Source organism: Quercus lobata, chromosome 2, assembly GCF_001633185.2.
Source record: "Quercus lobata isolate SW786 chromosome 2, ValleyOak3.0 Primary Assembly, whole genome shotgun sequence".
Classification (NCBI taxonomy): domain Eukaryota; kingdom Viridiplantae; phylum Streptophyta; class Magnoliopsida; order Fagales; family Fagaceae; genus Quercus; species Quercus lobata.
Genome location: NC_044905.1, coordinates 72,981,373 through 73,000,705, shown reverse-complemented (window position 1 = coordinate 73,000,705; position 19,333 = coordinate 72,981,373). Strand labels below are relative to the sequence as shown.

The 19,333-nt window shown below is 35.2% G+C and overlaps 1 protein-coding gene across 3 annotated transcripts; it reads right to left on the bottom strand.

Annotated features, from left to right (window-relative positions):
* Window positions 1-205: 205 nt before the first annotated feature.
* On the bottom strand, window positions 206-18,137 carry LOC115976516 (GPI inositol-deacylase). 3 transcript variants are annotated; one of them, XM_031097828.1, is made up of 19 exons: window positions 17,936-18,137; window positions 17,179-17,523; window positions 16,381-16,629; window positions 15,675-15,865; window positions 15,389-15,560; window positions 14,578-14,715; window positions 14,310-14,502; window positions 12,571-12,716; window positions 11,835-12,011; window positions 11,495-11,605; window positions 10,460-10,579; window positions 10,168-10,324; window positions 8,872-9,035; window positions 8,648-8,734; window positions 6,729-7,057; window positions 5,348-5,429; window positions 4,931-5,070; window positions 1,788-2,061; window positions 206-1,030 (listed from the first exon to the last, which is right to left on the bottom strand). In XM_031097828.1, the coding sequence occupies exons 2-19, from the start codon at window positions 17,467-17,469 to the stop codon at window positions 698-700; spliced, it is 3,354 nt and encodes a 1,117-aa protein (XP_030953688.1). In that variant the 5' UTR covers window positions 17,470-17,523; window positions 17,936-18,137; the 3' UTR covers window positions 206-697. The 3 variants fall into 3 exon arrangements, with proteins under 3 accessions (XP_030953688.1, XP_030953690.1, XP_030953689.1); XM_031097830.1 differs by having other exon boundaries at window positions 1,788-2,037; XM_031097829.1 differs by having other exon boundaries at window positions 10,168-10,321; window positions 17,936-18,136.
* Between the last annotated feature and the right edge of the window lie 1,196 nt (window positions 18,138-19,333).

Below are 19,333 nucleotides of genomic sequence, written 5' to 3'. Positions count from 1 at the left end.
AAGTATGTTCAATAAATTTATCAATTTTCTAGCATAAGTTTTGTTGGGGTGTACACGCAGCCAATAATAGCGACAGCAACGTAGTTGTCCACTTGTGACCAAGTGTTTTACTGATTTAAGTTTTACAGGTTGCCCTTTTGATTAACGCAAGAAATGTATCATTTTGCAGCCAATCAACAGATGCAAATAAAATTACAGTCGGATCTAAAACTTCAAAACCGATGAATTGCATTTTTCAAATAGATATGGCTTGTTTTTAAACATGAAATCCCAAACTAATGTCATTCTTCTCCGCAGAGTACTATTCACAAGCCAAAACCTCGTTCCCAATTGTAAGACAAGCTTTTTTTTTTTTTTTTTTTCCTTCATTTGATTTTCTAACAAGTTGCTCACAAATGTTTCGGGATATCACAAAAACGGCCCTAACACATGAAAAAGGGCCACGACTATAATCGCACAGATAAAATTTTGTTAATTTTTTTTACATCTTTCACCTGTAAAAAAATGCCACCTCCATGTGATGATTCTGATAGCAAAACTGTGGTTACTGGAGTGCTCTCAGCAGCTCCTCATTCAGTATGGACACATCACTACTGTCACTCAATCAGCATAGATGCAGGACCTTCTGAGGATTGGGCTGCCAAGTTACCAAAAAATGATCTGACTGCCTAGTAAATTTGTGTAGGTAGAAAGCTCTCTAATGTCTGTGCGAATGTTTTCGGCTCACCATATAGACCTCTCCCTTCTCGATGTTCCTTCTGTGTACAATTCTCAAAGCAAAGGAAATGATGCCAATAGCGGCCATGATATAAAACACTCTGTCTGGAACCAAGGCCAGGCCACACAGAAAGGAATAGTATCCGGCAACCAGATAGATAAAGTCAAGTCTCACTTCTGTACTTCGGATGCTAGGGAAAGAGAACAAGAAGCAATTAAACTCTGGCTTTGTAAGGCAAATTCCATGAAGGATGACACCAGTGCAAAGAGCTGTATCCAGGAACCAAGGAAAGCTTTGACCCATCCCCATTCTCTGCAACCAGGACAAATGCCTAGTTAAGGCTAGCCAGAAGCTCAAGTTTTATATATATATATATATATATTAAATGAATTTTCTTCTGTAGCTCATAGCAACATCACACCTTGGTAACTAAGTAGAAGGTTTTAATTCTAATATAGCTAGGAATTTCACATGCAATATTTATCCAAGAGAAAAGCACCCATTTTATTATTATATTGTCTGTATGAAAGAATTTGTGTGATATACATCGATCATCATGTCTATTATGACCCAAAATCAAGTCACCCATTTTATTACTACATTGTCTGTATGACAGAATTTGTGTGATATACATGGATCATCATGTCTATTATGACGCAATATCAAGTTAGGTCTTATAAATCAAGATTAAGAATGATAAGACACATTCACAAATGAATTTGATTGCATGTAGACAGAAAACTAAACCTATCAGAGATTGTTAAGTTTTCAAACAAAACAGAAAAGAATAAATATATCAAGATTTTTGGTCACTGCTTGCGTACTTGGGAGGCAGCCTTTAGTGTCCTATTAAATATGTGTGTGTGCGCGCGCACGTATATACATATGCATGCATGCATGCATGTGTGGTTATTTGCAGTTTGTTTTAGATGCATTCTGAATTTACATACATTTTCAAAAAACTGTTTGAAACTACAATGTACTTATAGAAGTGATGATAATGGCTCAAGTTTCATAACAATAAACCATGGCAATCACATGCTAGACAAGGAAATGGATCATCTTATACCTGCAAACAAGCCGCAAGTGAGGGAACAAACATTAGTGCTGCAACAAGATGCAAAATCAACAAGCCATGCCGGTGATGAAAGATCTCCAATTGTGTGTCACCAAAGCTTTTTGAAGAGTCTGGACTATTGGAACTGTTCTCTTCCAAAGGCAATCTCTGGTTGGATCTTCCATCAGATTTGGATGTAAACTGCCGAGACCCATCATTGCCTTTATTCTTATAATCAAATAATTCCTTTCTCCGTGCATGACTGCGAAAGGAAGCCGTCAAAAAACTGTTACAAAAACATCAAGCAACACTTAGGGTCATCATAGTAACAGGCAAAGATGCACATGAAAATTTCAATATTATCTTACAACAATACATACACAAGGTTTGATTATAGACTTTGGCAACCTATATGCAGTAAGCAATAAAATTTATACATTTCAACTGTTAATGAAGTCAATGCTTCCACGAATCCCTATATATTCATCAGACTTTTATAATTTGACTTAAGTATAAATTTGGCCAAAATAAAAAACAAAGGAATAAAAGGACATGATAGGATCCACTGATGACTCAAGTCAGAAAACAAGCCCTTATGTGCACATTCCCCATCAGGATCCATCCTATTCAACATTTCCTTGTGGTTGTAAAATATTACTGTCACTACACTAATGCCAAATTGACCGATGACCATCAAATACCATTTAAAAATCAAAAATGCTACTAGGAAGAGAACCAATGACCATATATTAATGCCTGATTCAGTATTCACATGACTCTTTGTGTATGTTTCATGCTGCTACATGTGCAAGCAGTTTTCCACCATTTCAAGGTTTTTGAAAACTACTCTTATTTTTATTTTGAGCTAGTTCTCATTAGACATATTAAGTTTTATGTATCCTGTGCACTAGGGATCAGCCTCTTTTCCAGTTGCGTCATAATTTCCCCAACAGTCAAACAGATTATGGGAACAAGTTTTTCCCTTTACATTTCCGGTATCTTGCACATCATATCAAAATTTCCTAGCCAGGTCGGGCCCAAATCCCATTCATATTCAATGCAGCATTTGGAGGAGAGAAGCTAATGCATTTTTAATCAAATGACTCATATAGGCAAAGTTTTTTAAATTTTAAGTTTAACCTCTTTTTTTTTTTTTTTGATAAGTAAGAAGAGAATATTATTAATAAAAAGTAGCAAAAAAAAAAAAAAAACACAAAGGGTTCCCAGTAGTGAACAAAGGAAAAAGAACTAAAAAGACAGGAGCAGCCCCTAATCTATTCTAATAAATGAAAGAAAATCCAAAAGGGTAGAACAATCCGAATAACCCCAACATCTAGACCAATCAAAGAATGTCCGCTGGCATAACTCTAATAACTGAACCACAATTTTCTCCTCATCCTCAGAAGACCGCCGATTCCGTTCAGCCCAAATAGTCCACATTAAACAACCTGGAACCAAATCCCAAATATCAGAGCCTATGCTTCCCAAGCCAATGATACCAGCAAAATAATAAGTCCACAACTGAACCTAGCATGACCCATTCGATCCCAAACAACCGAAGCATATACATCCACAAAGAATGAGCTATCGGACAGAACAGTAACAGGTGGTTCACAGATTCTGCGTTGCTACAGCACAAACAACAACGATTTGCCAAAGGGCGACCACGAAGCATAAGATTATCCAAAGTTAGAATCTGCCCATGGGCTACAGTCCACATAAAAAAAGCCACCCTTTTAGGAACCTTAACTTTCCAAATTCCTATCCAAGGGAAGGTGGAAGGATCTGCATTTCGAATCTTATGATAAAAGGACCGAGTATCGAACTTCCCACTGCCATTAAGGTCCCAACAAAGTCTGTCACACCCTCCACCCCTAGGAAGTCGGGTTTGGATGAAATGAAGCAAGGAGTAGGAATCCGCCAACTCCCAATCATTGAATTCCCTCTGAAATCTTAAACTCCACACTCTGTCATTATCACCCACTGAAGGGCTTAACACCTCAGAGATCCTAGCCTCCTTATTAACTGAACACAAAAATAACCGAGGATAAAGAATTTTGAGAGGAACATCCCCAGTCCACTTATCATGCCAAAACAGAATACGAGCACCATCCCCTACCACGAAAGAGAAATGCTTCGCGAAAGTTTCCCACCCTTCGCTAATGCTCCGCCATAACCCACAACCATGAGCCCTGCTACAAGCTCTAGTGCACCAACTCCCTTTTCCTTCCTCATATTTCATGGCAATGACCCTACGCCACGGATGCGAGGTTTCATGGCCATACCTCCAAAGCCATTTCCCTAATAGGGCCTGATTAAAAGTCGCCAACTTCCGAATTCTCAAACCACCCAACTCACATGGTAAGCAAACCTTTTCCTAAGCCACCAATGGATATTTGAAACACTCAACTGAAGAACCCCACAAGAAGTTCCTTTGAATGCATTCCAATCTGGTTGCCACAGCTTTAGGGATAGTAAAAAGGGAAAGGTAATAAGTCGGAAGGCTTGAAAGGGTACTCTTCAGCAAGGTAAGTCTATCACCCTTTGACAAATAAAGCCGCTTCCAGCCTAAAAGCTTCTTATCCATCCTCTCAAGGATCGGATTCCAAATAGAGGCTGTTTTGTACAAAGAACCCAATGGCATACCCAAGTGAGTTTAATTCAGGGTTTTCATGTGGGTCCTGCTAATTCAACTGGTATCCGTGTTTCTCACCTTCTTTTTGCTGATGATACCATTCTTTTCTGTGATGCCTCTATTTATGCTCACATATCATACTTTTTTGGGTTCAAAGGGGTCCATTGGGTCCATTGGCATACCCTGAATTAAAATTTCAAGCCGCTTCCAACCTTTTTTATTTTCTTTTTACCGTGTGATCACTTTTTAGATAAGTTAGAGGTATTAGACTCACTTGCCAAGGCATTGAAATTTTGTTGATATGTGAGCATAAAATATTATTTGTTTGATATTTCTTACAGATACATTTGCCACTCTTTTGGCAAGCAATATTTCCTTTAATAAAAATTAAAGCAAAGGTAGAAAAGGTAGCGCCTAGCATATTGTTATGCAAATCCATGAATAGGCCACAAATTTATTTCCTTGATTTATCCAAACATCATAAGAACAATCAAGAAATGAGTTTAAACTTGAACCATACCAGCACAGCATACTGTGACAGCACAGAGAGTGAGAGAAGAGAAGTACAAATAATCCCAATGCTGGATGAACCAAGAATACCAAGATAATTGCAGCTAGTGCTGTAACAAGGGACGGATTGCCCTGTAGAACCCTTACTACCTGTTTCATGATTGGATTAGATCAAAAGGAAAAATCCAACATGCAATGAGTTTTAGCTTGGCTGACACTAAAAATATAACATGTCAACATTTGCCCACTAAAATAGAAGGAAATAAAACACAAAAATAAATAAAAAATATGGATAAATTTTTTTCTTTCCCACTTGTTTCAGCATGGCAGCAGAAATGAACATAACATGATAGTACACAAGAAATTTCAGTCCTCTAGTGCATAACCAATTTCTAATTGCACATTTGTATAAGAAATTAAGGTTTACCTTTAATGAGAAAAAGCTGGAGGACAGATTAATAAACCAGCGAACACATGCAAAATTAACTTTTCCTTCCCACACTTCCCACCTGCAAAACATTAATACCTACCATTCAGTATACAAAGTGGTATTCCTAGCAGACAGATGAATAGCTCATGTACAAATAAATAAGATACAATGTAAAGCTGTTCAGAGAAAATATACATTTTTATGTGGCATTCCCATGAATAAAAGTGACACAGTTAAGGACGTAGAGTGAAATAGCGTATAAAAGTTTATTACAAAATTTAAATTTGAAAAAAAAAAAAAAAAGAGTTAATTTTAAAGATGACATTCAGAATTTTAGTCATTCAATAATAAAAGGGATTTCTAAATTATCTCTAATAAAACCATGATGGCATGATTTTAATCACTAAGGACTAAGGAGATAATGAAAAAACCATGTTGCAATAAGCCAATAACTGAACAAACCAAAAGTTTCCAAAAACAGTTTAGAGATTCTCCTCTTCTTTTTTTTCTTTTTTTTGGGGGGGGGGGGGGGGGGGGGGGGGGAAGGTAGTTTTGAAATTATCTATTACTCCCTCCGTCCCAATTTGTTTGTCCTCTATTCCATTTTAAGATATCCCAAAATATTGTCCTGTTTCTAAAAGTAAAACTCATTAATTTACTAATATTCCTATTATACCCATACTTTATTTTCAAAACTATTTGAAAAGAAAATTAACAAATATTTAAAAAAATCAATCTAATTGGGGCAACTTTTTAGTTGCCTCACTCTTTTTTTTTACTCTTTTTTTTTTTTTTAAGTTAATAAATTTATTTAAGGGTAATTTTGTAAACTTATATATTTTTATAAGACAGACAAGACAATAAATTATGTTCCCTTAAAAAGTTTGACTTTTCAAACAGGACAAACAAATTGGGACGGAGGGAGTATGTTAAATTTCTAATTTGGTCCTCTAACTTTAGGGTAAAGTTTACTTTGGTCCAATAATGGTGTCGATTTAATCCCCCAACTTTCAAATCAAGTCAATTTTATCTTTGGATCTCCTCTTCGTTTCAATTTTAACAAAATTTGTTGATGTGATAAATGGAACATAAATTAAAAGTTATTATGGAAAGTGTAAAATTTTCAAAATCAACTCAATTCAACTATTAAATCTGTTAAAATTTAAATAAAGAGAAGACCCAAGGATGACATTGACTTGATTTTGAAAATTCAGGGATTAAATCGTCACAATCAATCATTAAGGAACCAAATTGAACTTTGTCTAATAGTTAGAGGAATAAATTAGTCGTTTAACCTTTCTATTATTTAAAGTGATGAACACATTATCTCACATCTAGTTGCATTATATAACATGATCGGTAGAAAGATCCTACTAACCTTGTCTTAATAAAAATATGTACAATGGCAGCCACATAGAAGACCAATTGGGACACCAAAACGAGGATGATAATGGACCCATTTGCAAATAAATAACAAATCACTGAGACGATGATGAAGCTAGCTAATGGAGGAAATGGTTGGGACATCAAAAAGGACAGGAACAAAGAGACTAAAATTGGGACGATGGCAAGGAGAAAAAATGGCAATGGCATTCTCAAATTGGTTTCCACAGCTGTTACCATTGATGGCATGGGTAGATCAAGATCCCAAGCCCGTGCTTGTCGCATCAGAGCAAATAAGATTACAGCAATGGAGAAACCAATTATCTGCATGAATATAATTCAGTAACATGATAACTATAATTGGATACAATCATATGAAGCATAAACATCCACAAATTCTAATTCAAAAAAGAAACAGCAAACCAGACATAAGAAGGAAAGGGGAAAAAGAGAGATATAAAAGCCATATTAACAAGCATATACCATCTATCATGGAAATTCAATAATGGATTACGTCGGACCGTGAGCTATGCTATTCCACCTCAAAATTAATTGGTGATTAGAAAAACACACTCAAATCTTTTATGGCATTCAACATTACACCCCATGAGCCTGTTTTTAGAGGGGTTGTAGGGAGTCGAATTGTGGTCTCTCCAACAATCCCTCTCTCACAATGACACCCCATGAATTGAACTCATGACCTTGGCTCTAATACCATTTGTCGGACCATGAGCTATACCATTCCACCTCAAAACCAACTGGTGATGAGGAAGACACAATCAAATTTTTTTTATGGCATTCGATTTCACGCCTTGCAGGTCTATTTTTAGAGTAGTTGTAGGGAGTCGAATTGTGGTCCCTCCAACAGATTATAATACATTTTTATATTATATGATATAACAAATCATTAGTTGTTTCTCCTGTTGGTCCAAGCTAGAAACAATCACCACACAGATTCACAAACCTTAACATATAACATGTATCAATGTATCTTAGTTCGCTTATCTTGATTAATAAAAGGACTTGGGTAGAAAGAAGAATATGCATCTAGGCATTATATTGCCCTTGGGCTATGAATTCAGGGCAGTTCATAATGGTGAACTACATTCAGAAAAAGTATTAGTTGCCTCCTGTCAAGCCCTCTATTGAAAGCAATAAATTTGAGAGACCATAAATACAAGTGTATATAAACCAAGTTTTGGGTTGATTGGCTTCTGATATGCATCTGAATTAAACATTCAATTTACCCTTCATTATTGCCAAACCCAATCAAGTTAGTTGTTTGGACATCACTGTCTGGAAATTCCTCTATAAAAAGAAAAGTCTTCCACATCGTAAGTTGTGTGTGTTTCCCAAGGGTTTCATCCACAATCACTACAGTTGGACATTTATAGTTTTCTTGGAATCTTTGGATGATTCTTCTATTTTTTAATAAGCAATGTATTTTATTGCAAAAGAACAACCTACTGCATGGAAAATATCTTCCCATAGATTGTTGCAGTTAGATATTCAAATAGTTCATTGTCAAAACTCTATAAAGGAATTATAATCACAAAATTATAATGAAGTATATAGGGTAACACGGCTACTGGAAATTCTTCTTACCTACCAGTCTGTTCCATATTATCTAAATGGCAGAGTTTGCCTTTGTGTGGTTATGTCGGGTAAATCCATCCCCTTTCTTTATATTCATAATTAATTTTCATAAGAATTATTCAGCCAGAGCTTAATTCAAGCCAGAACTGGAAAATAATCTAAGAAACCATAAAGGTGAACATAAAGATAAGACACCAAAGTAATCAGATAAGAGTATGATGTTTTCTAAATGAGCATTAAAACATAAAAATCACAGTAGGCAAATGTCATGCAGAAAATTAAAACATACATCCACAAGAACACTGTCAAAACTATCACCTGTGGACCATACAAAAGCAAAAATCTGCCGGCAGCTGCAGTGGCAGAGACAGCAATGCTTGTTTTATACGAACAATGTGGGTCTACCTGCAGAGCAGCAGACCAATGCAAAAGAAAAAACCTTTGATTATTAATTATGAATTATGAAAACAAACTATAGTCGGCTACCGTTTCATACCAATATCATATTAAGTGACAAGAAACTTATTTAGATGACCTCATACCAGCAACAAAACCGTGGTTTTGTCAGAACCCATAGTTGAAGTCCAAAGTGCTGGTGAGGAGTCGACTACAATTTTCTTACTGTACATATTCGGAAATATATGAAGACCAGATGTTTCATCCCACACAAGTGCTACAGGGGGGAAACAGCGTAGTTTACAAAGCCCTGCAATAAAGGGCTCACTCATAAAAATTGTTGGTCAACATAGCCAAATTATAGTCAAATTCATCAAATAATGGAAAAACCAAACAGAAACGGCCTTAAATTTAGGACCTTTAATCAAGAGTCAAACTTCTATGAGGTTGGACTACAGTCTCTCAAGAAGTAGAAACAACATAGATGTTAGTTTCAAAGCTAAAATACCACAAATAAGTCTACAAAGTTTTACCCAGGTTAAAGCCTCAAGCACTCTGGAAGTGGAATAATGAGTTTTAAAAGAAGTTTAAACCCAGGATATGTAGGGACCTCCCCCAAACAGAAACTAGTCAGGCACCTTTTATGCGGAATACTCAAGTCGACCTCCTCCAATAACTTTTTTTGACAATTGCGAAGATTAATCACCTTTACTCTTTTGAACACGTAGATGATATTTAAGTCTATCAGTTAAGGTTTTCTTAGCCTACCACCAACTTAAGTGTATAATGTATTTTATCTAAAAATTACTGTATATCAAATAATTCTTTCATTATTTTACTCTCTATTGTCTTCCACAATACAAACTAATTCAATCACAAAATGCCACACACATATTTGCACACATACAAATGAGACAATGAAATATTGCACAGGAAAAAGTTGTCATGGTAAATTAATGTAAAGCTCTTCAGAACCCTAACAGATTGTTTGTGGTGCAATGGCATTCCTCATATTTATTTCTTCACTAGAAAATTCATAAAAAATAAATGTATTGTGCTTGATGCGTGGTTCAACTTTCAGAAACCAGGACATACAGTGAACACAATCAAACAGTCACTTTATGCACTGTTCAACTTTCAGAAACAACTATCTAACATCTGGCATTAAAAACATCTTACCATCACACTGAAAAGAGATTTGGCAATGCTTATCTATACATAATCAATGTAAACATAACAAAGTAAATGTGTGAACCTTCAAATAAAGGATTCAGCAATCCATGAACATTAGCAAACCTTAGAATGAGGTCAATAAAGTTCCATATAGTTCACATCCACACAAGCACACCCAAGAAAATCAAACTATTACAGCAGAATCATAAAAACAGAAGGAAAAATAGAATTTTAAACTGAGTATTGAAACATGGATATATATTCCTTACTGCTGCTTTCTACATCTGCAGCCTCATCTTGAAGCCCAGAATTTTTAATTCCACAGCCTGCAGTTTCCAAAGACAAAGTAGCAGGTAGAAGGCCTAAGCTAATGGTGAAAGACAGATTGAGAACAAGAGGGTGATCCTCCTTCACAAGCATATCCTGCTTCACATTAAAATTTTGAAACAGTGAAAATTCAGACAGCTAAGTTAATGGAACTCAATATAAAGCAAGGAAAGATATATTTTCTAAGATTTCAGATTCCCAGAAGTAATTAAGCTGCTTCATGAAGATAACAACCTTCTGAGAATAGATAGATTGAAGCATCAACAAGGGAGGTAACTCTATCTTTCCTTCCTCTGGATTAAAGAACTGCCCAACTGCCATGGATGCTGCTGGTGGAGGTCTGCCTGAAACAGTCTGCATACCCAATTGTCATCACACATTTCACTCAGACTACTTTATAGTATCATATCCAACAACAAGGCACCATTACTACAGAAACAATCCGTACCAGCTTCGGACAAGTTTAAATTTATGTTGAAAAAGATAAAAGTGCTCAATTCTCTCAACTGATTATTTTATTTATAAGAAAATGACGAATTCTCAACAAAAAAAAGATGTTAATCAATAATGTTGAAGATCAAATGGTATGTGTTCAAGTGGATTGAGAATGAACAAATCCAGCACTGCAACAAATAAAAATTATTTAAGATGAGGCAAGAATAGACATTCCTAGCATACTGGAGAAAACAATGCTTTATTGCAACATATGAGAACATGGTAAAGTCGTAAGAAAATACAACCACATTTTTTCTTAGAACACGAAAGCATTCCATCATTAAGGAGCTTACCACAGCCATGTGCCAAAATGGTCCTTGAATTTAGAAGTTCCCAGAAAATAATTTCATTATATTCTTTTTATTTTGAATGGTAAGGTCTATATACACCCAATGGGCCTTAAACCCACAACAAAAATAACATTCACTGTAGATTCAAGACAGAAAAGGCAAAGTTAATAATTTTTAAAGTTTGACGCATACCCATCATTTTGTAAAGAGGCATTTAGCTTTTCCTATGTTTATTTACACTTTCATTACTGAAAAATAAAAGGTAAAAGTCATTAACAATGTGAAAAGCAAAGGCATTGCATGGATTTTTTTATTGATGCTCAGGAAAAGGCATCCATGAGATGAAAATAAGTATCAAATAGACAAGTTGGCCAAAAAAAAGTATCAAACAGGCAGAAGAAATTTAGAATTACTTCTCCAATGCAGTACAGGTGATGCAATCGAAAGAGAAAATCTTAATAAAACGAATGAAGGCCAATAATACCGGGCGGGGTGCAACTGAGATGGTCAGAAATCTGAATCCATGCATATCCTCTGGCCCCAACCGAAAGACAGCCGATGGAGGAGGTTGCTCAGTCTGACTCCCAGGTTCAATCTGATAAACATAAGCAGGTTTGGAAACATGAGTATGCCAATCACATCAGAAGAATAAATCTATCAGTCCAACCAGCCCATGATGGCAACAAATGTTAAACCTCCCACTTTGTAAAGTACATGTTTCACCCAGACTAGACATAAAATCCACTTCAAGTTGGGAAGAGGCACATGTTATAAAAACATGACTGTGAGTCCTAAAAAATCATCATGAACACAACAGTTAGTACCTGTGTTGGTGCAGGTCCTGATGGAATAGGCACCATTTTTGAAGTCACCTCGAGAACCCTACTACTCAGAGGCAAGCTTGAAGTTGATAATCCCTTTTCAGGCCATAGATGAAGTCTAACCCCAGAACAAGGAGCAAGGTTTGTCACGAATATGAAGTGGCTTTTCCCATTAGACCCCTGCATCACACAGATGAACTATTAGCAACTTTTGGCTTAGGAATGCAAAGAAACAAAAAAATGAATGATACTACAAACATGATTAAATATAAGAAGATAAAAATTATCTTTAAACGCGGCGACTAAAAAAGATAATTGATCTCAGTTATTAAATCCTCCAAACAGTCAATTTTAACAAGGGACAGTTTTGACCTTCTATATAACTTTTTTTCCCCCAGGTTAACAACATAGCACAAAAGTTTATTGTGGGGGGGATTACCTTGGAAGCATGAATCATGAAAAGGGGGTCAATTTTTTTTTTTTTTTTTTTTTAATTTTAAAAATTGGTAAGTTACACATGCATTGAGTGGGCTTTGAACTTAGAACCTCATCCTCCATCAACTCTTGTTGAAAGAGGAAGTGCCATTTGGGCCAAAGCTCATTAGCATGAAAAGGGGGACAGTTAAAATTGAACTCCAAAAAATCAGGTCTCTAATGAATGAATTACAGGGAAAAAAATAAAAAAAAGTGAATTAATATTTATTTTATGACAGTAGATTAATGCTCTGGAGAAGCTGACCAGTTTCTGTATGTCCAACCATCGCCTCCGACCATCCATTGCTAAAACAGTGACAGTGGTTGTCTGGATATATATATCCCTCTCAAAGCCATCATCACCCCAATAAACGTTTCTGGGACATGCTGTTGATGCATGCACCAGAGATCCTGCAAGTATTTAACCCATAAGATTTTGCAATTGATTTGTATTTCATAAACATTATTTTTTTTTTTTTTTTTTGTGAACAAAATTTTATATTAATACAATGTAACTTTGACTGTTCTATCTTATGCATGCTATGGAACTTAAGGCTATTTTTGGTTTGAGGGAATGGGGAAGAAAAGGAGAGAAAGGAAATAAATTCCTTTGTTTGGTAGGATGGATTGGTTGAAGGAAAGGAAAATGGGGATCCATTTTCCTCCATGGCCCACCATATTCTTTCCTGGCAAATTGGGAGAAAAAGGAGAGAGTTTTGATGGTGGGACCCACCAATATATTTCCTTCCATTTCTCCCATACAAACCAAACAAGTGAAAGGAAAAATTGTATCTTTTCTCTTCCCTTCCCTCTCCCTTGTTTTTGCCAAACACAGTATAAGTTTTAACAAATGGTTATACATCACAAAAAGCATATCTTATATTGGGGAAGAACAAAAAAGTAATTATTTGATAGTAACAACAGGTTACATCAAAACTCTTTAAGCTGCATGTAGAGCATAATTTCAAATCATTGTGGGTTTTCAACACAGAGAACTATATGCATATACTTTGTCAGCCACAAGTTTAATCACATGGGTCTATGCCAGAAGTTTAAATTATTCAAAATTGCATATGCCTTGTCTTTTTTTATTTTGGTAACAGGAACTGAACAATGTTAAGGTCTCTTTGTCCTTCAAAGCAGTATAGACAAGATATGGGACCAAATTTCATCATGCAATTAGAAAGCTTGAGATAATTGTCAACATGGTGCTACTCATAGTGTTAACTGAGCATCAACAAAAATTACTTATTCATGAGCCACCCATTAAAAATTCAAATTTGTTGTTTTGGATAGGAAAAAGTTTAACAAAGGAGAAATATTAGAGGAAAAAAAGGGAAAAGAAAACACCATCAGAATAAGGATATATCAAAGGTGCTAGGTATTAATTCCCAATCTATACGAAGACTCTTGCCTACTATATGTGTGTGTGTGTGTGTGTGTGTGATGTGATTCAATTAAGCACTCAAACCGCTTCTATATGTTCTCAAAATGTCTGAATACAATAGCTAAACAAAACGAGATGCCCGAATGGCATCCACAGAATCTCATTTGGCTAACTGATTTAATTACGGTAATTTTTTTTATAAGTAATGATAATTACTCGCAATAATAAACAAAAGGATTTCTCCAATTTCAATGTTTAATAGCTAATATCCATAAAATATGGGCAATACTGGATATATAAAGAATTTTCTATATCCTGGTTTTTGTCTCCACGAAATAAAAAATTAAATATTAAAAGATATTTTAGATATTCCTGAACAGCAGCATGGTATGATTTATAATGTTTGTGTAGATAACAAATAGTAACTTCAAGGAGGAGTTTTAATTCAACCATGTACTAGAAACCAGCGGCTTATTATTAAGAAAAAAACAAAAAAGCTAAAAGATATTTGTCTTTGTCATTTACTAAGTTATTGCTTTCTTCCTCACCCCCTATAGAATTACAAAATATGAAGAAATGACCATGACACTTTTTTCATGACAGATGGAGTACAATACCAGCAGCATCTTTGACATCCTTAACCAGAACATGTTTCGGCTCCTGAGATGCTAAGTGTGATTGCATCATCCAATTGAAGCTCTGTGGTATGCCACTACGAAGCATTCTTGTGAATATTGTTAGTCTCTTTTGAGTGTCAGGAAATGGTTGGCCTGTTCTGGAGTCTATCAAACTCAGAATAGTGTGGGACACCTATATAAGAACACAAACGTTCAGGACCATATATAGAAATATTAAATTCGAATTCAAGAAGGGCGTTCTACCCACTTGGACAACTAGCTGATTACACCATAGAATAGCCTGATGTTCCATTGACAACCACACATTTTTCATGCCAGTACTACTGATCATAAAGCCATTGGTAGGAGGCACAATACCATCAAGGGATTCTAATTTCGTCCTCACCTAACAAAAAAAATGCAAAAAAGTTCAACTAACCAAGTTAAGGTAAATATAAAGCATTAATACAAAATGAAGTACAACAACAAAATCATAGCAAACTTGAGCATAAAATAAAAATATAAACCCACTCTTGCTGTCACCAAAGTCCATTGTTGATCTGAAATCTCATAATACATACCAAAAAACTTCAGCATGGACAACTCAATTAAATTAAAGTTTACTTCGTCCATCAACCAAATAAAATAAAATAAAAAAATAAAAAGAACAAACTTTCATTCATCATGTTACATAAAGCATCCACGAGTATGAAAAACAAAAGGAGAAACTGAACTAGCAAGCAGCTACTTTAGAGTATTTAAGAAACAACTTCATGCCTAATCGACTTGCCACATCCTGCATTTCAAAAATTGTTTATACTCACCACTCTTCTATGAATTTGTGAAATCAATTTGCTCGACATTATGCCAACCAGAAGAGACCAAAGAGTTATAAGAACAAATTTATGTAAAACGTAGGACTGACTCTTACATGAAACATTAAGCCAAATCTTCATGAGATCCACATTAGACACAGTAAAATTCTGTGCCACACAAACATATAAAGCACCCTTTTTAGTTTAATCAAGCAAACATTCTTGCAGCCACCATATGAGCAAAAGATGCAAAGATACATGTACCTGATAATCATTATAACCACCAGAAACAGACACAACAACAACATGAGAGAGTATAGGATCAGACACATAATGTCCTGTGTGACTGGTTTGAACTTCATATCCCTTTCTCCATTGCTGATTTACGTGTGCAAAATAGTGACCCAAGGAAGGCTGCAATGCCACAGGAGGTGATCTGAAAAAAATAGATGACCCTTTTAAAATTAAATCAATACACTATTTATAAAACCAAACCATTTTTTCTTCATTAGAATAAAATATAATAAAACATAGAAGCCATAAGACTCACTGGTGTGGACTTGAAAGCGTAAGAACAGTTGCAACTGCTGCCTTCCTCAAACGAGGATGGATAATAGCAGCTCTAGCAACAAAACCACCCATAGAGTGACCAACCAATATCACACTTTTTGGCAAATTCCCAGAGGTTGCAGCTCCTTCTTTTGCTCGAACATCATAAGATTCTTTGTACTGATCCAAAATCTGCAAGCATGGCCACACAATGGCTATTGATTCATCAAAAGACATGAACAAAAAACCCTGTATCCAGCAAACTAAATATATCTTCAAGCCTGTGTATTTAGTGAAACTTACAAGTAGCCCCCAATTGAGGACAAGATTCAACAAAATCACAAGTGCCAATAAGGTTTAATGTAATTGATGTTAAGTGTTAACATTGATGAGAAAATATGAGGAAGACAAATGAGAGTTTGGTCTGAAGCTGTGGAAAGAGGTTATAGTGGCCATTAAGAAGTATATATATCTTAGTTCGATTTAAGGTTTTCAAACCAATGATCTTAACATTGAGAAGTACTATGGCAAGGTTCCATGTCCTCCAACGTTGATATATGCATATTGTTAATCCAATTCCAAAGTTATACGCCTTTTATCTCTGTACTAACCAACAAAAAGGTCCAAGACCATTTAAATCTCAGTTGACCTCATTATTGCCACTTGAGAAAATCAAAAAATAAAAATAAAAATGGTGAAAGAAATACCCTGTGAATGGCATTTACAACATATTCTGTGTGCTCTTCGAGTATTCCACCATCCATTGCTGAATGTTCACCTTCAAGATCAACAGCAAACCAGTCCAGCCTGCTAGTATATTGGTTGGGTAGTTGAAATCCAGCTGAATCGAAATCTGCCCCTCCCTCTTCAGGAGTTAAGGAGGCTTCTTGATAAAATGTACGCTCAAGAGGGCCTCCTTGATAAGCCCTATCAGATTCTGCTGCCAAGGATCGTACCTGTAAATTGTAATGAGGACAAAACAACCAAAGGAATCATGTAAAGATAAACAATCTCAACAATAAAGGAACTCTAAATGAATCATAAATATTTGATACATTATATGTTTTTCTATCATATAAAGCATACTACTATTTCAAATATAATAAAATAATAATAAACTTGGATCTCAACAGAGGCTTAACCAAACATGTATTTTATCATACATTACTTATCAAAATTGCATACTACAATTTCATGATAAAATTGAAAAGCAGATTTTTTTATACATAAAAATTGAATTGCAGCCATATCCAACTACCTCATTTTCATGGCATTATAAAGATTCAAATTATGATTGAATTTGTCAACAAGACCACACTAAACGAGAAACTCAAGTATCTAGAAGGAATGCATTGAAACAATCACCATCTCCTAATGACTTTTTTTATTTTTATAGGTACGTTACACGTGCACCTAGTGGGTCTTGAACACGCGACCTCACCCTCCACCTAAGCATTTCAAGCACATTGTAATCAAATTCAAAGCGAAACTGAGAAGGACCTTGCCTGTTTGTAGCTACCACCATTGCCCGGAATAAAAAGTACGGGCACGCCGCTTAGCTTCTTGATGTGCTCCTTAAAATCTATCTTTCTCCATCCTTCATGGTACAAATACAAGCCATACTTTGCTGATGACACGCCTTCCGATGCCGAGATCGGAATATAGGTCGGATACATGTATGTCATGATACAACCGTTCGAAACCGGTCTTAACAAGTCATACAATGCAGCAAGTCCAATCCATATCACTAGAGCAACAAGAGCCACCACTCTAAATTTTGCTTTGAAACCTTCCATTGTGAGAATCAACCTATCACTCCTCACTTCGCAGCAATTCGCATATCTCTCCGTCTACACGAAGAATTGAAATTTCTAAATGAAGATATCATAAATCTGAAAGCTTAACAATTACAATCCAAAACAAGAATTCACCATCTTGAGTAATTTATTTTCGTATTATGAAAAAACAAAAACCAAGAATTTGCGTAAAATACACATCAGCAAAGCTTAGCAAAAGAATCTATAACTTTCCAAATTTGAAAAGCCGAATTCAAAACTTGCAACCAAGATTTTTGAGTTCAGATCGAATTTCTTTTAAAGGCAAAGAAATCTGTTTGATTAAAAATAATTTTTTTGGTCAAAACTGAGAGTAATAAGAGTGAAATTGAAGTGAACAGTGAGAGTGAGTGTAATTTAGATTATAGCGAATGGATCTAAATCTTGAAGAAGATAAAGATGAAAGAGAATGTGAAAGGAATTTTACCTAATCGGAGAACCACTGTGAAGTTTGGCTGATTATAAAATTTAAAAATAAAAAAAGCTGTGAGGTTGAAATGGTGGAGATGGATCAGCTACTGGGAGGTCTACTGAGTGTATTTTGGTCTTGAGAAAATAGAAAAAGAACAGACGAAATAAAGAAATAGGGGTTGTATGGAAGAGAGGTTGGGTCAGTTTCGGTTCGGAGTGAAAAGATGGTTATTTCGTGCAAGTTCTGGCTACAAAGTTATGTTTTTTTTTTTTTTTTTTTAAAACAAACACAAAAGAAAATGGATTCTAATTTCTAAAAGAGATAGCCATCACAAACTACACTCAAAAGTGAAAAGATAGTCATCACAAACTTCACTTAAATGTGATAATAATTTTTAAGTTATATTATACATAATACATTTTTTTTAAACAATAATATAAGACAATTAGTATTAAAAAATACTGTAAAAATATGTGTAATTTAAAAAGTGCTGTAGAAATATAAATTGTAGTGTTTAAGCATTGAGAACTGTTGTCTAAACAACAGTACCAAACAAACCCTTACCATTTTAAAAAAAACCAAACACAAAAAAAAAAAAAAAAAAAAAAAAAAAAAAAAAAAGTTGCAAAGCATTGTAGCGTAAAGTTGTAATTCTCACTAAAAAAGATTAATCAGACTACAAATTTTTAAAAGTTAAATTTATATTTTTTTTTTTAATTCTTAATCCACGTGACGCGAGCCATGTTACAAATTAATTAGATATAATTTATTATTCAATTTATAAACTTATTTTTTAATGATAATTTTAAATTATAAAAATTTTAACATTTTGATGATAAGATAATAGTTCTTGGAAAATTTTAAAAACATGAAAGAATATGGATGAACATTGAACGATTATATGAATGCCACAGTACGTTTGTTTTAAACTTTCTCCTTTCCAACCTTTTCAGTTGGCTCTTCTGCCAACACCAGAGGTCCAGAAGACCCATATTCGAAGGCCCATTAGAATCATTAGATTAAAAAACCATCTCAATGAAGCCTTAAAATATCGAAGGCCCATTACTGGTTTTCTAATAAGGCTGCATTTGTTTCGGTGGTAAAGGAAATTAGGAAAACGTTTTACACCCTTGAGGGTGTTTGGGTGTGCAAGGAAAATTAGGTCAAACGGAAAATCATTTCCGTTGACCGTAAAATATGTCCTCTGACCCTATAAAACCATTTCTGTTTGTATTTTACCTTCAAATCAATTCCGCCCCAGAAAAACAAAAGAGAGAGAGAAACAGCAAGGAAGAGAGATCGCACACCAGCACCGACGAGCTCGCGCCACCTGAAGCACCACCGAGATCGCACACCAGCACCGGCTCGTCACACCCCATCACCGGCGAGATCGCACACCACCATGAGCTCCGA

Bases quoted from the DNA above. Each gene is read 5' to 3' on its own strand.
- LOC115976516 (XM_031097828.1), bottom strand. From the start codon at position 17,469: ATGGAAGGTTTCAAAGCAAAATTTAGAGTGGTGGCTCTTGTTGCTCTA. The intron at 14,716-15,388 runs GTACATGTATCT...TTTTTTTGTTAG, and splicing joins GTGGTTATAATGATTATCAG to GTGAGGACGAAATTAGAATC. The intron at 5,071-5,347 runs GTAAACCTTAAT...ATCATGAAACAG, and splicing joins CCAGCTTTTTCTCATTAAAG to GTAGTAAGGGTTCTACAGGG.